We start from the raw sequence: 21,334 nt of genomic DNA, 5'->3' as shown, positions 1-21,334 counted from the left end.
TCAAATCACATTTTTCCACTTCTGTAAGAAGATTATAAATATCCAGGATCCGGGATATTTGGAAAAACATATAGGTCTGCCTCTTATAGCAGGGATGTATAGGTTGTATACATGCTCTTCAAAGGAATTACCAAAATTAATTTGGAAAAGAAACTACATTGGCAGGCCCAAGCTTTCACATGAGAAAAGAGAAAATTTTGAATATTGGTAACAATTTGCATAAAAAGCTATTTGTCTGGACATCTTTAAGAATGAACACTGAATGACCATAGGCCACCTGAAGTTTTCATTCCTACAGTTCTGGTGAAGAATATGGCCAGTGTTTTCTAACTGAAGATTCACTTCCCACAGAGCCCCAAGGACCCAATTTTATGTTGAGTGGCTGTGCTCGGAAACAGGCATGCCTGAGGGTGATTTTCTGCCTGGCTGGTGTGCTCTGGTGCACAAATTCATTGCTAATTACTATGCTTCTCTCTCTCTCTCTTCTATCTAATTTGTGACTGAGCCAGGCAGCAATCTGCAGTCATCAATTGGAAAGGACAATGTGAAAGTAAATCTTGTTATTATATTATTAATTTGTATTGGGTTGGCATACTGAGCCCACTGTTAGCATTGGTGCTTCATTCCACCAGACACTGAGCTTTCCAGATAAAAAGAGCTATTGAAAGAGCTTCCTCTCTGATTATACACCATTCCAGTACTTGAAAAGGATATGTAGACTAAGCGCTTAAGGCTCTTGACAATGTTCCAGAGAGTTTTAGGGTTATTTCACACCAGTTGTTACCAGTTATTATTACCAGTTATTTAGGATTATTTCACACCAGTTTATTTCTTTTCCATTCAATTACATTTAGAGCCAATTCAAATTGGAGAAATAATGAGTGGCACAATCCGAGAAGAATTGGATTCATACTGTCAATTTATTTTATTTTTTATTTTTACATTTTATATCCCGCTCTTCCTCCAAGGAGCCCAGAGTGGTGTACTACATACTTTAGTTTCTCCTCACAACAACCCTGTAAAGTAGGTTAGGCTGAGAGAGAAGTGACTGGCCCAGAGTCACCCAGCAAGTCTCATGGCTGAATGGGGATTTGAACTCAGGTCTCCTCAGTCCTAGTCCAGCACTCTAACCACTGCATCACTCTGGCTCTGTTGAAAGTTGAAAACCACCCAGAACCATGTAATAAATAAATAATAAATAAATAAATAAATAAAAATAAGTCAAAGCAAAGCACTCCAGTTTTTTCTGCGTATTTTAAATGTTACCCAATGTTTAAAAAACATTGGAGCCTGATTGGCACCTTATATGGGAAACTAGTAGAAAGCAGGATGAGAAAATGCAGTCATCATTAGAGGTCCATTATCAGGACAATTGATCACAAACATGCTCTTCATTAATGTGCTTAAGCTTTTCTGCTCACCTAAAATGCAGTAAGAAGTCATCAACTTATTTTAAAAACTGGCAGATCAATAGTAACATGTTTTCAGTTCAGTTTAGATTTGTACATTGTAAGGGTACTCACATGAGCTACACAGCGGGAGGGGAGAAGGCTGCTTACCTTTCCCCCAGATGAGCATCCCACACAATCTGCACTGCTGCATCATCCCGGCCTCCACTTATCCTACAATGCACTGTGCGATGAGCATGGTTCATTGGGGAATACCTCCGTGAGTTCTAGGCACCCATCTCTGTGTGTGCTCTGGCTATAAGCAGCCCAAACTCACACACTATCCCAGCATGCTCGCGTCCTTAACCCTGGCTGAAAGCCAGGCTTAAAAGTGAGGTTAGGCTGGGTGGGAGCACCAGAATCTGCGTGGCTCCTGGCACTTCATGTTGGGAATTCTCTCTGGTAAGAGAATCCCTTTTTCATCATAGCAGAGTGCACAGAGGCACAACACAGTGGAATTTGGTTAGGCATGCGTGTATGCTGACTTGGAGCCAGTTCATAGTTTCAAATCAATATATATGGCATTTATTAGAGAACTCAATTCTGGATAGGAAAGTGAGGAGTTGGGATCTCTAATCTAGCTAGCTAGCTGGATGCAGATGGATTCTGCATCTCTCTGAACACATGGTGCAGGGAGAGGAGCTTGCCATGTTGCAAGGTAGAAGGAAGAGTAAGAGAAGGGAGAGAGGAAGGAGGACGTCTCTGAGATTAGCAATCTACATTCCAAAGGGATAGTGTCAGAGCAGTAGAGAAGGGATGACCAATTTCTTGACCCTCTAGCCCTCTGACTCACTAGTCTGTCCTCCACTGTCATTGAGACAAGAGACAGCACAAAGTCCTTAACTTCCAACACTTCACAAATGCAGCCTAACCCAGAATAGGCTGTCCTAGACTGTAGGGATGTGCGAACTGGATCGACCTCCAGCCAGCCATTGAGCTGACGAGGTCTGAGGGCTCACCCTCAAGCTGGGCCCGGTTTGGCTTGAGGTCGAGCCAAACCCACCAGACCAGTCTGTGGCCGGTTCAGGGTTGTTGTTTTTCAGTGGTGGACTTACTGCCTCCAAGGCCTCAGATAGTGCTGCTGGTGGCTGCGGGGGGCTATCTGGTGATTTTCCCCTCCCCCCACCAGTCTCCTTCAGGCCGTTTTGGGCTGTTTTGGAGCCATTCCACCCTTCTCCGAGCTCACGGTGACCATTTTGGAGGCTGGCATGCATGCACATGAGCCATTTATGTGGCCAGGTCATGACCTCCAAAATGGCCACCACAAGTTCAAAGTGGGTCGGAATGTCCTGAAAATGGGCTGAAACTTTCTGGGGGTGACCGGGCAGAGGCTGGCAGGGGGAGGGGCAAGTGCCAGAGACCTCTTGTGGCTGCCAGCAGCACCCCGAGGCCTCAGAGGCAGTAATTTCACCATTTTTAAAATGGTGGCACCCCCACCTGGCAGGCACCTAGCACCCCCAAACTGGGCCTGAACCAGCTCGAATTCAAGCCAATCTGGACTCCTCATTCGGGGTGCCAAAACCAAACATGCCTGGTTCAGTTTAAGCCCAGTTTGGACTCAGACCGATCTGGGAAAACTTGTTTTGTGCACATCCCTACTAGCCTCATTTAGGCTGTGCGTGAGAAGCCTCTCGCATGCACAGCCTAACCCTATTAGAAGCCTATTAGCCTATCTGACACTGTCAAGTAAAGGAAGTGCTACCAAAACATATGAAATCCTTCAGAAGAGAAGCCATGTTTCTCTCCTATGGCAAACACAAAAAAGAGACTTGTGGCACCTTGAAGACTAACAGCTGTATTGAGACATAAGTTTATATAAATAAGCACAATACAAAACTTATGCCACATTAAAGCTGTTAATCTTTTAGGTGGCACAAGCCTCCTTTTTGTGTGTTGATACCATTTGGTCTTCCAGTGGTGTAATCTCCAGCTGGGATGTACTGATTATATAAGGGCAACAGGTCAGCAGGTTGGAGAGTGATTAATAAGGATGGGATGCAAATGATTAATGTTTTCCAGAACCCCAGGGTACAGCAGCAAATGAACCTGCCATTTTAGGAGGTGTTATTTCCCCCCTTTGCCATTGGTATTCTTTAATAGGGCACCATGCTGCCGGAGGTTTGAATCTGAATTAAAATGTAAAACTTAGCTCCCTGAAAACTTATGGTTATTCAACATCCTGCAACTGGTTATTTCAAAATGAAAGGTCAGTGGCTTTGGAGCCCCAGTGATAATTGCATTATCTTGGTCTTAGGTAACATCTTCATTGCTAGAGCTTTGCAAACAGCAACTGTAAATATCCTCTTGCATCCATGAACTATCTTACACAATAACCTCTCCTAAGTTATTTCCAGTGGCCTTTTGATTCCCCGTCTTCTTTGTGCATTACTGTATCATATTTTTTAACCTTCAAGTGGAGCAATGACTTTTTGCAATAAATATTCTCTGAACTCCTCATACATCTAAGATGTTATGACAGGAGTTTTAAATAACAGGCAAGAAACAAGATAGCTGACTAATCCACAACAGGAACTAGAGGGAAATATCCAAAGTTGCTGCAGGAGAAAAGTTTTACTTTGAAAAATGGCCTGGCATGTTACAGGATTTACAGCTTCCCCTCCCCCCTCCCCAAGTGTATGTTCTTTTTCTGTTCTTTCACAGAAGTGAGGTTTTCTTTTGTCACACCTATTATAGGTAGGGATGGGCCTGGACCGGTCCGGAGGCCATTGAAAAGGCCTCCGGACCAGTCCAGACCTGGGTGGTTTGGATCGGGGGTGGGGGGTAGCTTTAAGAGCAGTGGGAGGGTTTACTTACCCCTCCCGCCGCTTTCTGCTGTGGCGCCGTAATCTGCAGAGTAATTGGGGTGGCAGGATACCTCCCTGCCGCCCCTCCCCCACTGCTGGTCTGCAAAAACTCCCAGTAATCCTTTGCGTGTGCGCAATTCAGTGACGTGAAGCGCGTGCACAACGTGTGCGCGCGCAAAGGATTACTGGGAGTTTTTACAGACCAGCAGCGGGGAAGGGGCAGCAGGGAGGTATCCTGCCGCCCCAATTACTCTGCAGATTACGGTGCCACAGCGGAAAGCGGCGGGAGGGGTAAGTAAACCCTCCCGCCACTCTTAAAGCTACCCCCCACCCCAGTGCCGGACCGCAGTGTGGCGGTTCCGTGCACACCCCTAATTATAGGAGCATACTCATGAATCAGCAGAGAAGAGGTCAAGAAGTTATCCAAAGAATCAGACAAAACCAATATTTAACCCAGACTTTCATTTCAGAGTCAACAAGTGCCAAAGAACACATGAGTGACATGCCCCACAGTGTCACACAGTGGTTCAGCATCACATGGAGGCTTTCAACACTGCTGCAGGGCTCTCTCTCTCTCTCTCTCTCTCTCTCACACACACACACACACACTGTGCTGCGCAAGTGAGTTGTTCCAGTATAATTCACCCTTGCATGGTCACAGGTAGCACACTGTTTGCCCTGGGAATAATGCAAGTGATACACCACCTGCAATTATACAGTTGTGCTGGAACATTCCTCTTGTGCAGCAGTGTGTGTGTGTGTGTGTGTGTGTGTGTGTGTGTGTGTTTTAGAGCCCTACAGTGGCATGGGTAGTTCTGAACCCCATGTTATGCTGTGGGGCATGTCAGCCAATGTTTAGGATGCAGAATGTTTAGTTGTTGTTGTTTGTTGTTAATAATATTTATATATTACTTCAAAGATATGTTTTCAGAGTGGTTTACACAGAAAAAGGAGAAAATTATTGCCTGTTCCTAAAGGGCTCACAATTAGGGATGTGCACGAATCAATGTTTTCAGTTTAATTTGTACCCAAATCGAATCACCCCCAATTTGTTTTGGGTCCGAATCTGGCCAGCTAGCACAGGGATAATTTGGTTTATTCATAAATCTCCCCAAACAGGTAGATTCTGGTACAAATCATTTTGTACCCAAATCGATTCGCACAGACAGCTGGCACAGGCAGTGATTCTCTCAGCAGCAGGAAGGGGGTGAAAAAAATTCTCTTCTCTTTTCCTCAGTCTGGGAAGCAGGAACAAAAAGCAGAGAATTCATTCCAGGCAGCAGGCAGGCAAAGCAGAGCTCCTATGGCTCTCTCTCTCTCTCTCTCTCTCTCTCTCTCTCTCTCACACACACACACACACACACACACACACACACACACTAAGCAGAAAGGCAGAATGGTGGCTGGCTGCCTCCTTAAGTAAATTTGAAAAACCCTCCTTCCAACTCCCCCCAACCTTGTCCCTTCTTTGACCTTTCCCCTAACAAATGTTGTGTCAGTCGCTCCTCGCAACACAAGATTTGAATGGAAATTAGGCAATCTAGAACCAGGGGGGAATTGCCATCCAACCACACTGTAAGGCATCAATCTGAAGTTTGGGAGGGCGGGATTTAAAAAAATAATTCCTGACACAAATTGGAGACAGCAAAAGAGATCACCACAAAACGGAGTTCCAAATCTATGATTTTGGGGGGTCCAAAATCCAGGCAATTTGTTCTGGACCCAAATCTGGCCAGCTAGTACGGGGTGATTTGTTTTGTCCACAGATCACCCGAAACAAGTAGATTTGGGTACAGATAATCTTGTACCCAAATTGATTCGCACATCCCTACTCACAATCTAAAAAGAACCCAAGAGAACACAAGCAACAGCCATTGGAAAGGATGTTGTATTGGGATTAATAAGGGTAGTAAGATGTGGTTTAGTAACTTGCAAAAAAATCTGAAGATATATTCAAATGTTTAGATTTTGGAAACTGGAGGCATTATTTCAGACTGTATATTATGCATGCTTAAATATTACTAATTTTGCACACATTCTTCCAAGGGTGAACTCCTGGTGCTATATGTCTTTTTGCAAGCGATGACTGTTAATATAGAAAGGCACATAGAACAGAGCTGGAGAGTACCTTGTTAGCGATGTTGTCCAACCTCCTGCTCAGTGCAGTAAATCAGGCTGCATCAAATTGAATCAACATCATTAAGTCTACAGATCTGATCACAGGGAAACTTGAGTCCACCAAATACTTCAAATTATAGAATCTCATATAGGAAGCAGTATCTGAATTTGAAATTACCTTCTCTCCCATTATATACTACAAAAATCTTGTTTACGTAACTTCTCTCTCTCACTATTTGAACTGAACTGAACTTTTTCTCTACCTTACCAGGATAAATTGAAGAACTTTCTGTTCAAAGAATGCTTAGAGGCCAATATTTCATTTAACAAAGCATTATATAAATATTCATATGTGTGTGCGTGCACACGGGTGCACTGCGGCTCAGTAATATAATCATTTCTATAATTTAAATTATGGTAATGAAAATGAATCACAACAAACATGTGCAATAAAGTCCCACAGTAGCAACAGACATTTCTTTTCAATTCTGGTTCAAAATGTTCCAGTTCAATATAAGTTTATTCAGCCAGATGAATTCAACTACAAGCATTCTAGGTTTCAGTTAAACCCTGCAAACCACCAAGATTACAGAACAGAAGATACCAAAACATATAGAAAAAGGTTTATCTGAACTTATCCTTTCCATTTTTCCCCTTAACCAAGCTGATCCAATGCTATTCAGAGGCCTAATTATTTCCACAAGGGTATTTTTTAATTATTATTTGCAGCATCCAATTTAGAGGAAAAACCTCTCCACCATCTTAGCACCAAAACGGGGAGGTGGGGGAATAGGTCCAGATAAAACTTAGCTGGAATGTGTTGTCCTGATCTCCGGAAATCCCACCTCACACTTGCCAAGAAAAGCCAGTGTTTGCAGGGGAGGTAAGTTTTAGCAGTCTTCCTCCCCACACACCTGGTAGCCCTTCTCACTGATCATGAGAAAGGGTTCTTATTCTTCCAAGCTGATGTCTTAATGAAACCTGAGGATCCATAAAGATGTTGTTATCTGTGAATAATTCCTAAGAGTGTTAGTTGCTTGTATTTTGAATCAGTACAAAAGTCAGTGTTTGTATTGGAGTGCTAAGGGATTTCTCAAGGTTTTAAATCTTACTTTTTAATGGAGCAGGTTTAGGGCTAGGAGACATAGGCAGTGGAGTGGCAGCTTGGGTCAAAGTCAGTTGCTGAAAGAATATCCCAGAACTCATCCTTATTTTTGATATTTGCATAACTTTTTACTTTGGTGTTCAGATTGAAACAGAGATGCTTCCCAGCTGGGAAGGTTTTAAGAGGCAGTGTGAGTGACAGGGTGCCTTTCCTACTACCTCTTTTAAACGGAAATGATTCCCAGCTGGAAAGTAGGAAGGCTTAAAGAGGCAACACAGAAAGGCATACCAGGTGGGAAGTGAGGAGAGTGGCCATTTAATGGCCACTCTCCAAATTTAGAGTTCTCTCCCATGATAACCATTTTAATTATCGTGGTAGGTAGTTTCACCTATTCACGGTTTTAAACTTTAAACCTCCCCCCCAATCAGCTGATCAGTGGGTAGGTTTAACTGGCCGCTCTCCCCACCTCCCAGCTGGTGTCCTGGGAGGCTTAAAGAGGCAGCTCAAGAGGCACCCAGACACTTGTGGGGCCTCTTTAAGCCTCCTGGCATGCCAGCTGGGAAGTAGGAAGAGTGTTCATTTAAATCTCCCCACCAATCAATGGGGAGGTTTAAAGTTTAAAATGGTGAATAGGCGAAACTACCCCCTACGATAACTAAAGGGTATGCAGCAGGCCTGCTCAACTTCCCCCCCCTACAGTTTTTGGACTACAACTCCCATAATCCCCAGCCATAGTGGCCAATATCCAGGGAATATGGGAGCTGTAGGCCATTGCCTGCAGGAGGGCCAAAGCTGAACAGGCCTGGTATACAGAAGGTGGCCCTCGAGTTAGTGAAATTGTGGATATTGAATCCACAAATATCAAGAGCCAAATTAGAGGGCACACTGGCCACCAGTATGTAACACAATTTAAGAGTAGATGAAGATAATAGTGGCAGAAGCTGGGAAATGCATGGGGAAATGATGGTAACTAATCTCAAATGGGCTTTAATTCTCATACAGCAAGTCATATTCAACAGCATCCATTTGCTTTGTCTTTTGCAGATATTCAGGGACTGGATCTAGAAGTCACCAAGGCCAACTCCTTTGGATTCATAGGATGCATGTCCTCTGTCCAGTACAACCACATAGCTCCACTGAAAGCTGCCCTAAGACATCCCAGTATAGCTCCTGTGACAGTCCTGGGTTCATTGTCAGAATCAAACTGTAGGTCTTTGGTTGAAGTTGATGTAAATACAGCAACTACAATATATTCGTCATCAGGTATGTTGAGCAAATGTTATGGAAAGTGTAATAAGATTTCAGCTTAATGGTTTTGCTTCGTTCCTTAATAGTTCTGCTGTGATGCACAGAAGAAAATGGTGGTCGAAGGTTTTTACTTCCTTTGTGGAAACTCCAAAATCACAGCATCCAAATCAATAAAACCGGGGCACATAACTAGATATAATTAGTTAAAGTTGTTGTTATTATTTCTTGTTTACACAGTCAGGTGTTACTGTTTTTTTTATCCAGACATCGGGTCCTTCCCAAGGACCTGGGATGGCTGAATTTTATCTCTTCCACCTGAGCTGTGAGAGAGGTATAGCCTATCTACATCACTGCGGGGGTGCAGAGCATGATTGATGGTCATTAGTTTCCTGGTCTTACGATCTAGTGTCTCTAGCTCTGCTTGGGTCCAGTCTATTATTCCTGCAGAGTATCTGATAACAGGTATAGCCCAGGTGTTTATGGCTTGTATGGTGTTCCCGCCATTGAGTTTGGACTTGAGGATTTTTCTAACTCTCCTGATGTATTCACTTCCAATTTTTCTTTTTACTTCAGTGTGTGCAATGTTATCAGCCTGGAGAATGCCCAAGTATTTGTAAGATTCTTTCTCTTCCAGGTTCTTGATCTTGCTTCCATTGGGCAGTTCTATTCCTTCTGTTTTTGTTATTTTTCCTCAGTTCCTTATTAATGCAGCACACTTGTCTAGTCCAAACTCCATTGCTATATCACTACTGAATATACGGACAGTGTTTAGCAGTGATTTGATTTCTGACTGGGACTTTCCATACAACTTCAGATCGTCCATGTACAGCAGATGGTTGATTTGACTTGATGTTTTAGATGTTTGGTATCCGAGGCCTGTTTTTTTTAGTATTTGTGAAAGTGGGGTCATGGCGATTACAAACAACAGAGGGGATAGTGAGTCGCCTTGGAAAATACCTTTTCTAATGCTAACCTGTCCAAGTGTCTCGCCACTGATTGTCAACTGTGTACTCCACATGCTCATTGTGTTTTTTATAAATATCTGAATGTTTTTGCTGACACCAGTTGTTTCTAAACATTTTGATATCCATGTGTGAGGCAATGAGTCAAAGGCTTTCTTGTAGTCAATCCATGCAACACTTAGATTTGTTTTTCTTCTCTTGCAATTTTCTAAAATCATTTTGTCAATCAGCAGCTGGTCTTTTGTGCCTCTGGTGTTCGGGCAATTTGTTCAACTGGAAGCTGTTTGTTATTTAATAAGTGTTGCATTACTTTGTCTGCTAATATTCCAGTTAATAATTTGAACATGGTTGGCAGGCAGATTATCGGTCTATAATTACTTGGAACTGCACCTTTTCTATACCGCCCTTCCAAAAATGGCTCAGGGCGGTTTACACAGAGAATAAATAAATAAGATGGATCCCTGTCCCCAAAGGGCTCACAATCTAAAATGAAACATAAGATAGACACCAGCAACAGTCTCTGGAAGTAGTGTGCTGGGGGTGGATAGGGCCAGTTACTCTCCCCCTGCTAAATAAAGAGAATCACTACAGTAAAAGGTGCCTCTTTGCCCAGTTAGCAGGAGTTGTTAGTTATGCATGTTTTTTCAACAGATCCATGCAGAGTAACTTCATGCAGTCGTAAGTGAATGGTTAGGATAATGAATGTGCAAAAATGTTTCCTGTGGTTTTAATAAACAAATCATAGACTGGTCCACAATATGTTGTGGAATTCACAGTCTGTCTCTATACCTTTTCCTGAATCACTTTGCCAGTCCAGAGGTGAGAGAAGTACCATCTGGAATATCAGGTAGTTATTAGCCTGGGATTTGTCAGAGAAATTGCACCAAATCTCTCTTCTTCTCAAGAAATATGAGTATCAGTGCACTGCTACATACAAATGCAGGTTTGGTGCCTTTGAGACATCGGCAGCTCTTAGTGCCAGTTATTTATTTCTTCTCACATTCTTCAGAATTCTTGCCAAACAATGTGGGGGGTGGCAACCCTGAACTCCCTATGCAAAGATTACCTATTCCTAGGTCACATTTCCATATATGCTCCAATACTTGATTATCGTCTTGCCACCTGCACCTATTTCTGGCCTAGTATAATCAATTTATTCCCCAGTTCCTGAACATCCCCATTCCCTGACTTCCTCGTTAATCCCAATAATGGAAATGTGTAGTTGGTCACACAGATACAATGAAAGTCTTTGGGTGTCAGAGCATTGTGCTCCACATTTGCCTCTCTTATCCTCTCTGGTTGTAAAGAGAGTCACATTACTTGCTGATGATGATCCCAGCAGTTCATTTCTTGCCTGCAATCATTAAATAGTCCCTTGGGGATCTTAAGTGTTTTGTATTTTGGGAAGGAGAACACATTCTGCAGCTAGTATTGCTATTCCCATAGGCTGGTGGCACAAATCTTGCTGTTTTCAGGCAAGTGTTCTCCAGAAACATATTGCATCATTTCCTTTCATGATAATTCCATTAATGCATGTAGAAGAACTTTCCAATGGACAGGTTCCAATGACTAGCAACCAAAAATCTTAAAAGATAAAATACCAAATGATGTTGTCATTAACAGATGAACATATTGTGCTTCCTTCTACGGAATCAGACCACTGGCTCATCTAGTTCAGTACTGACAGCACTAACTGACAGATGTTGTTTCAGAAAGAGGTCTGTTGCAACCCTACAGGATATGTTGAGATGAAACCTCCTGCATGACAAGTATGTGCTCAACCGTTCAGCTTTGACCCTTCCTGTACTGCTTAACATGACCCTCCATCCAGTAATCTTTTGTTATCTTCTTCCCACATACTGACCTCAATGTGTAGCAAAACAGATTGCACCACAGGTTGTATAGCCTTGTAGATCACTCTTGTATATGTCCTGGAGAAGGTCTTCTACTAATGATTGCATAACATCTCATCTTTGTGCTGCTCCACAAACTTCTTTGGTGTGTGCAACTTCTTCCATTACACTAGCACTGGTCTGGATGTCAGCCACTGAATTTGCATGTCGTGAAATATGATCTAGATTCTGATTTTTTTCTATCCTGCTTGGAAACAATATCTTTAATACAGGAAGCTGCCTTATACTGAATATATTTAGTATACGAAGTATAGTATATTAAGGCAGTATACTTGTTGGAATTCTGCTTACCTACACCAGCGGGTCCTGAAGGTGGCGCCAACAGCAGCATTCCAGCTGGAGGAAGGAGAGGCCCTGTCACCAGCCAGAGCTCTTCCTGCCTTGCCAGGACGAGCCTGACACACTCCCAATGGCTCGCGAGTACAGAGGGAGCAATGGCAGAGTGAACAGAGCAGGTGTGATCAAGCTAGTGCCATCACTGAACAGCCACCTGACCCAAGGGGAGGTGGGGAAGAGATGAGGGAAGGCATAAAGCCACCTGGGAATCACAGGGAGGGAGGAATAAGGAGCATCTTAAACCCCCCCCCCCACACACACCACTCTGGAGGAGGACAAGGGTGTCTTAACCCCCACCCCCCACACACATACACAGAGAGGCAGCTAGCTATATGTCAGACACTCACAATACTGTATTATACAGCTCACCAGGGATTGGCAGTACCACCAGGAAGGGGAGGGCGTGACCTGGGAGGAAGGAGGGGTTGTGGAATTCATGGGGTGTGCAGAGTTACTAAATGGTGGCTGTGCCACTGATGCAGGGGTCCCATTACAACACGGAGGAAGCTTAGGCAAGAGGCTGAGTGGAGGCACAGTCCTGTAGTTGGAGGAAGACAGGGGTGTCTTAACCTGCACCCCCATCCCCTGTGCAAACACGTTGAGGCACCTAGCTATAGTATAACATACCTTAAACTGCCTTCTGCTTGGCCCACCTTGCTCAGTATTGGCTACACAGGCAGGCAGTGACTTTCTAGGGTTTCAGGAAGAGGTCTTTCCCAGCCCTCCCTAAGGATGCCAGGGATCAAGCCTGGGATATTCTGCATACAAAACATGGACCTGCCAGTCTGCCACTGAGCTGCAGCTCCTTTCCTGATTTCTTTTCATTCTGCACAGTTGCCTTGATATTTTGGATCTACACCAAGATTTCATCTTGCCTGAGACTTTCAGCAGAAAACAAATGATGCTATCAACACCCTGCAAAGCAAAAAAGAATTATGATCACTCTCCCTGTGGTGAATACGTTCCAATTTACATGCTATTTTTTTGGGCTAAATTGCCTTGTCTCAACAGTGACTTACTGAGGATGCACTTCTTCTTAATATAGATTGGCAGCATCCTTAAGTGTGTTTCTGGGCATGTACAAATAAATCGCGTTCTCTCACTGACACACACAGATACATGCCTGTCACTATTGGTCCAAGTTTGTTCTTGCTCATATATCATCCTGGGAAACCAAGATAATGGTATCATGACAAGATACCAATTGACAAGACAATTCTCTTTTGCTTTGTTCCAAAAGGATAAAAGGATTTTTTTAAAAATTAATCATCTCCTTGAAAATGTTCACAATAGCATCATCTGCCTGCTAACTGCTGGCTATTAAGTTCACAATTAAACACTTGCTCACTATTAAAAGCTCTAATTCCACGCTGCCCCTGTCAGTCTATATGATGCCTTGAATTTTTTCCATTAATACCTGACTGATAGGCAATTAAAGTGACCATTTTTACTAAAACCACTTGAGTCCACCATCTCCTCGACACGATGTGAAAATTGTTAGGGATGTGCAAAAAATTTCGGGCACAGAACGATCTGTGCCCGAAATGAACAATTTCGGGTGATTCGGGGCCGAACCGAATCACCCCCGATGTCCCCCGATATTTTTCGGGCACGAGCCGAATCACCTGAATTTCGGGCATGAAAAATTCGGGTGATTCGGTTCACGGTTGATTTTTGGTGAATTTTTAAAGTTTTAGTGACTTTGGGGCAGTTCGGGGGCATAGCATGGGATCTGGGCAAAAGGAGTAGGTTGGGGTGGTAGTGCCTAATGGGTGCAGGCTACCACTCCAATTTCAGGGGGATTGGGCCAAGGGCTGATTTTTGGTAAATTTCTGAAAATTTCATGTCTTTGGGGCAGATTGGGGCATATTGGGGCAGAAAGTGGGGCCTGAGGCAGAATAGTGGGGTGGGGTGGTAGTGCCTAATGGGTGGAGGCTACCACCCCAATTTCAGGGGGTTTGGACAAAGGGCTGATTTTTTGAGAATTTTTGAAGTTTTAGTGACTTTGGGGCAGTTTGGGGGCAGAAAGTGGATCTGCCCCAAAATAGTGGGGTGGGGTGGTAGTGCCTCATGGGTGGAGGCTACCACCCCCATTTCAGGGGGATTGGGCAGAGGGCTGATTTTTTGAGAATTTTTGAAGTTTGGGTGTCTTTGGGGCAGATTGGGGGCAGAAAGTGGATCTGCCCCAAAGGAGTGGGGTGGGCTGGTAGATAGTGCCTAATGGGTGGAGGCTACCACCCATCCCCAATTTAAGAGTGATTGGGCAGAGGGGTGAATTCTGGTGAATTTATTTTTATGAGGTTTGTCTTCATAAGGTGAAGTGTGCTAAATTGATTACTTCCTCATATTCATAGTAAGTGTGAAAAAGTGAAAGTGGGGTCATGAGAGTTGTTTAATTGAAAAATATCTCATTTGCTATGATAGAATGAGAATTCACACCTCAGAAGTTTTTTCTGAGGTGTGAATTCTCATTCTATCATAGCAAATGAGATATTTTTCAATTAAACAACTCTCATGACCCCACTTTCACTTTTTCACACTTTCCTTTGCTATGAATAATATGAGGAAGTAATCAATTTAGCACACTTCACCTTATGAAGACAAACCTCATACAAATAAATTCACCATAATTCACCCCTCTGCCCAATCACTCTTAAATTGGGGATGGGTGGTAGCCTCCACCCATTAGGCACTATCTACCAGCCCACCCCACTCCTTTGGGGCAGATCCACTTTCTGCCCCCAATCTGCCCCAAAGACACCCAAACTTCAAAAATTCTCAAAAAATCAGCCCTCTGCCCAATCCCCCTGAAATGGGGGTGGTAGCCTCCACCCATGAGGCACTACCACCCCACCCCCACTCTTTTGGTGCAGATCCACTTTCTGCCCCCAAACTGCCCCAAAGTCACTAAAACTTCAAAAATTCTCAAAAAATCAGCCCTTTGTCCAAACCCCCTGAAATTGGGGTGGTAGCCTCCACCCATTAGGCACTACCACCCCACCCCACTATTCTGCCCCAGGCCCCACTTTCTGCCCCAATATGCCCCAATCTGCCCCAAAGACATGAATTTTTCAGAAATTTACCAAAAATCAGCCCTTGGCCCAATCCCCCTGAAATTGGGGTGGTAGCCTGCACCCATTAGGCACTACCACCCCACCCCACTCCTTTTGCCCAGATCCCATGCTAAGCCCCCGAACTGCCCCAAAGTCACTAAAACTTTAAAAATTCACCAAAAATCAGGATTTTGCCCAATCCCCCCGAAATTGGGGTGGTAGACTCTACCCATTGGGAACTACCACCCCACCCCAAAATTATGCCCCTGGGCCCCTTTTTACCCCCCCGAATGGATTCGGATTCGGATGAAATCCGAATCCGAACCAAATCAAGGGTAATTCGGGTGACCCAGATTCGGGCACAAAACAGAACAGGGGTGATTCGGTTCGGGTCCGAGCCGAATCACCCGAAATCCCGAATTGCACACCCCTAAAAATTGTACAGTTCAGCATTTATGCATGTGATCCTGGTTACACTAGATCTTTGGATTTCCCCCCCCACCCCCCAAAAAGCCTCTGCTACAAAGCAAATCCTTTTGATATGTAGAGTTAGCAAAAAATGACTGCCAAAGAGACCCTAGAAAAATAGGTTTGGGTTTTCTTTACTAATACCAATGGTGGCTGGTAGGGTGGCCTGCTGGTGGGAACCACTTGTGTCCTCTGTGGGCCAATTGAAGGGGGGAAGAAATCAGTAGCAAATGAGAGCTATCAGTAGAGGGGTTGAGTGTCTTATTTAACATCATGCAAGTGAATTGTTGCTAAGTGGCTGGCAGCCCTACTGAAATCAGCATTATATTATTATTTTTGTTTACACCGTCAGAGAGGTGTTATTGAAAGGTTTGTTTCATCCAGACTTCGAGTCCTTCCCAAGGACCTGGGATGGCTGAATTTTATTATCAGTGTTGTTGCTGTTATTACTATAGATATCGTCGCAGAATATAGGCAGTAAAGTTGCTTTTTGTAATTGGCTGGTGCTGATTTCTGTGGCCCCTGTGGTGTTGAGGTGCTCTTCAAGGTCTTTTGGAACTGCGCCCAGGGTGCCAATTACCACTGGGATTATTTTGGTCTTTTTCTGCCACAGCCTTTCAATTTCAATATGTAGATCTTTGTATTTTGTGATTTTTTCTTTTTCTTTTTCTTCTATCACCTGGTATTGCTATGTCGATTATTTTAACTTGTTTTTCTTTCTTCTCGACTACAGTTATATTTGGTGTATAATAATAATAATAATAATATTTAAAAATTTATCCCCGACTCCTCCACTACACACTGCTCAGGGTGGCTCAAAACATTAATAAAATAGATACAATGTAAAATAAAAGATTAATAAAATTAAACAAGTTAAAATACCAGGCTAAAATCACATTTTAAATTACCAATAAAGTTTCAAATTAAAAGCTTTTAATAGAAAGCTAAAAACTGAGAACTAAAAATCAAAAAATTTACCAGATATAAGCAGCAGACTGAACATTTAAAAGTCTCTTTATAAAAATGTTTTTAATTTTTACCCTGAGGGAGGGAGCATGCGCTTATACCAGAGGCTGCAAGCTAGCCACTGAGGAGATTCTCACGATCGCCCAAAAGCGGGCTAAGGGAGCCTAGCCTGCTTTGGGCTGGCCGTGTTCTGCAATGGGAGCTGCACGGCTCCCAGCAGCTAACAGTCCTAAATACTCGTCCCCTAAGATGAGGTTAACGGATCGAGTGTGCTGTTAACCTCCTCTGTTTGGTTGTGTGTTGCCGCGGCACACTTTGCTCACGTGGGCATCGTGGAACTTCTGGGGGCCACGTAGACCCCAATCCCTGCAGCCTCCGCCGGCTCCGTGATGGAGCCGGCAGTCATGTGGGCTGCTGGCTTGATCATCTGCAGGGAGAGCGTGCTAAGCCCGCTCTCCCTGCAAACCCCCTTCCGGCAAGTCTCACTGATCGTGAGACTCACCTCACCAACTATCTACATGGATGACTCTGACTGAGACATCTGCTGTCTCCACTATCCACCTCCCACGGCTTACTAAAGTAAGATTTTCACTTTTTCCCCCTCCTTCACAACACAGTAGTAGTGGGAGATACCTCCAGAGAATCAATTCACAAGCTGCTGGTGACTGATATACTACAAATAGAAGGTTTAACTCTAGAATGCCAGGGAATGGAGTTATCTGAAAGCTAAACATTTTTATTCACTGGAGATTTGAATGGCAAGCCATGTTTATTAATAACATATACCTTTCAGCAGCCACTCCATCATTACAGTAAAATATTTTTCATTTGCATTTGAGCAGCCTTTGAACTATCACATCTACTCAGTCTCTTTAAATGACTTTGTTAACAACTTGTGCTCATATCTGATTTCCGGAGTTGGAAAAAGAACACATCCTTCTAAAGCCTTATGTGAGATATTGTTTCCATTGACTTCAGAATGTACCAGGGTCCTACTGGGGAAGCTTCTGCTGTCACTTGCCATCTGCTTCTCTGCAGCAAACACCTCTGTGTTCTTTCCCTAATCTGATTATTAATGGAGTGAATCATAACACCAAGAAATGTTAAGGTCTGTCAACCTGAATTCTGAAATAAATATATACACAGAAATGTGTGAGATCACTTTTCTAAAAAATATATTATTCATGCATTCAAAAATATGTTAAATTGCATAAATATCAGAAGCAGAAACATTAAAGTTAATCTGACCATATTGTTTGTATGTCTTTGTGTTCTTTAGTACCAGTAACCTCAGCTAAGGTTACTGCAGTTAAAGCTCTCATTTTTAAGTGCTCTTTCCAAAGCAAAAACTGTTCCATTGGCCCCCAGACTCACAGCTTTTTAGTTGCTGCTGCACTTTTTGAAATCAATTAACCAAAGCTATGGCTTTTGTTCTGCTTCTTTGTGAACATTCAATTACCAATGCTGAGATGTGTATTTGATCTTAAATCTGTTTTGAATTTAAGTGTCGTGGTTGCTTCTTTTTGTGGAAGAGAATCATTAATCATGTGGCATATGCTTTGCCAGGCAGTGGGCCTTGAACTCCAAAATCCTCAATTGCAATTCTGTTCACCCTTATTTGTGGCAAACCCCACTGAAATGAATTGGGCTTACTCACATGTGGCTGTCATGGGGACTGAAACCTTCTTATGCCTAGTTTACAACTACGACTACTAAATATTTAGTTTATTACTATGACTGCAAATATATAGTTTAGGGGTCTGTCTATCTGTATATGCATATAAGTGCATGAGCACACACAATATATAACTATGTAATTTAAATATATTTATATAAAAATAATGGAGGCATAATACTGGGAAACACTAGGAATATAAAGGAATAAATTCTTTATAATATAAAGGAATAAAGATTGAAACGTCACAAGGTATTTCTCATTTATTAATTTTTATAATACCCTTTTCATCATTGTATAATTGGCATAAAACAAGTGAACCTCATAGAAGGAAAATTGATTTCCCCTTGTTTAAATTTTTTTTTGTTCTGCTTGAAGATTGAACCAATTTACAGAATTTAACATTGCAGAGCCCTCACAAAAGAACAAGATAGTATTGTCGATCAACACCAACTACAGGACAAGGATTTTGACTTCTTAGAATATATTAATATGCTAATATTAGCATATTTGCATTCTCATATGTTTGTTTTCCTGTGATTCATGAAAACACATGAAGCTTGAAGCCTCCTATGCATGAATCTCAATGCATAAGCAAGGTGTTATTTCTTGATCATCATCTTCTAGTTAAGCACCACAAAATAAATAAATAAAACCAAGGCACTGTACAAAATCAACACAAAATGAAAACAATAGAACCATGTTCATCGTCTAAATAGTAACCAGATAGCCACAATCAGGATTCATTTATGTGAATAACCTTTGGGGGGTTTCTTTTGAAACTAGATTGATCCATCTACATCATTTGAATTTGCAAATAGGCTTGGCAGATACCCCAGCCACTGATGCTCCCATGGTGAACAGTATGTGATAAGTCAATCTGGCTCTAAGATAGACTCAGAATATGGGTTGTCTGGATTGACCTTTGGGATTGAGTCATCACTCACTGTTGGTGTAGCCAGAAGCCCACAGGTAGCTCAGCTGTTCCTTCCCTGGTCTTCAGGTTAATAAGGAGAGTAGTCCAGCCATCAAGATGCTGAGAAAGTAAGAGGTTTGGCAGCTAGGTATGGAACAGGAGGGGAGCTGTCCAGCAGAGCCAGTATGGATCAAGTGCTGAACATCAAAGGAGCTGGGAGCTGTCCAGGAGGTTGCTATAACTAGGAGCTAATTACTGGAATTTCACCACCAGCTTCAAGGCAGAAACTTTGTCCAGCCATCCTAGAGGGACCTTGGATCATGACCATCATTAAGATAAGAATACTTCTCTTTTCAAGGATGCCTCCAATTAAAACATCATGTTTCTGACTAAGCCAACAGAAATAATTATATTGCAAAGCAATTTACAGTATAACTACCTGGTAGTTTTCTGAAATGGTATAGATATCCAAATACAAGTCAGTTTTAAAAATGGCAGAAACATTCCTATTTAGCCAAACATATGATTATAATTATAATGCATTCCAGCATACTTTGTAAACTTGGTTGTAATGTCCTTACGTCATTTTGCTGATATTTTTGTCTCCTGCTCTCTCCTCTGTTTTATGTCTTCTTTTAATTTTAACATATTACAAAACAAATCTGGAGTTGATACAATAGAAGCAGGACAAGATGGTATTGGTGACTGGGTAGTTTGCTTTGTTCCCAAGAATTCCAAATGTTTACAATTCAGAAGTCTTACCATTCCTAAAGAAGTGTTGAGTATGGATAATCTGAGTCTTTGCTCAGTAGTTGCCCAGCATAAAGAAATACACATCCTGGAAATCTGCTCCCCTAAGCACCTTTTTTTCCTCATGAGGAAAACCATGTTTCTCTGTGGAGCAAAAAGCAGCTTGGGGCTGAATCTAAGAAGAAAAAGATGGGGGGGGGGGACCTTGATCACCTCCCCCAAAAAGCAGTTTGAGAAAATTACACACAAAGAAGTATAACATCTAGATTGATCTTTGGAATGGCACCAGATATAAACCAAGATAATTATTAGCCCTTTGGGGACAGGGAGCTATTTTATTTATTTATATCTATGTAAACAGCTTTGATGACTTCTGTTGAAAAGAGGTATATACATATTTGTCATATTGGTATGATAATCTAGCTGGCTGTTTCCATCTGCCAAATTCTCTGTTACCAAGAGCCTATTTTTTATAGCTGGCTTGTGGGAGGAGGATGCTTGGTAGACACATTATATATGTAAAATGATCTGTGTATCCTTAATAAATTTCAGATCCATTTGGAAAAGCAGATGAGAGAGAACCACTCACCAATGCTGTCAGGAGTGATTCAGCAGTCATTGGAGGTAAAAAAAAAGAAAAGAAAAGCTGAATAAGCAACTCTTTCTTTGCTAACATAGCTCACTGATGGTAGCTCACATGTTTGGTGGCTCATAGGTTCTGATTCTTCTTCTCCCCAACTTCTACATTGCGTTTGTTTTGTGAGACAACAATATAATCTCTTCAGCTTTAACCCCAAGTTTCCATCAGCAACATCTCTGTTTTGAAACTTATGCTTACAGTCATGAAAGGCAGCTACCCTGTTTTGCAGGGAGAAAGCCTGAAAGTGCTTCCTACAGACGATCAGCACCTTCTCCCTGGGCAGATGACCCGCCCAGTTGAGCAGCGGCTCCACTCTGATGCTCCTGCACCCAACCACAACTTACTCGGGCACTCTGAGAATCGGGTGAAGGGAAGTGCCGCTGTGTGGCACCCCACCCCATCAGATCCCCAGTCATGCACCGAGTGAGGGCACAGTGCATTACTGGGAGCCCCACACCTTCCCCCGAGTGTGTCTGCTGTGGTAGCAAGCAGCCACAGCAGACGCATGATCATTTAATCCATTCTTTGGGCATGCTCACACCCAAAACCCGAGCTACGCGGTGGGTTCTGTAAGCAAGCTTGCCACTGGGCAGCTGCTGGGAGCTGCTGGCTCCCAGTGGTTCTCACAGAAAACTCCAGCTTGGTTGGAGTGAAAAAGGGAAATTCAGTGTCCAAAATTATTAGCTAAGGGATTGAAAATAAAGCAACATGTTCAGTAATGCAGTTATATAATATTTGTGATCTGCCTAAACTTGGAATCCTGTTTCAGTCCTGTCTTGTAAACTGCAGAGTAGACTCAAGGAGAGAACTGCAAGCGTAGCCATTTGAGCATGTGCTCATGGGTTTCTTAAAGATCTATCTGCTTTGTCTGAACCCAGCCCTATCTTTCAAGCACTATCAAGTCATGACTAATAGTCATCAAACCTTATGAC

The 21,334-nt window shown here is 42.8% G+C and overlaps 1 protein-coding gene across 4 annotated transcripts in view; it reads left to right on the top strand.

Moving 5' to 3' along the window:
- The window catches only part of CNTNAP5 (contactin associated protein family member 5), a 593,632-nt gene that overhangs the window by 556,904 nt on the left and 15,394 nt on the right, over window positions 1–21,334 (top strand). For all 4 annotated transcript variants that reach the window (XM_053258168.1, XM_053258161.1, XM_053258176.1 and 1 more), the window contains 2 exons: window positions 8,520–8,738; window positions 20,315–20,386. In XM_053258168.1, coding sequence (XP_053114143.1) covers window positions 8,520–8,738; window positions 20,315–20,386 — 291 coding nt within the window. The remainder of the gene's footprint in view (window positions 1–8,519; window positions 8,739–20,314; window positions 20,387–21,334) is intronic.

This window comes from Hemicordylus capensis, chromosome 1 (genome assembly GCF_027244095.1).
Source record: "Hemicordylus capensis ecotype Gifberg chromosome 1, rHemCap1.1.pri, whole genome shotgun sequence".
In the NCBI taxonomy this organism is placed as follows: domain Eukaryota; kingdom Metazoa; phylum Chordata; class Lepidosauria; order Squamata; family Cordylidae; genus Hemicordylus; species Hemicordylus capensis.
Note: the sequence above shows the minus strand (reverse complement) of the source record. Positions and strands in the feature narration are given on the sequence as shown.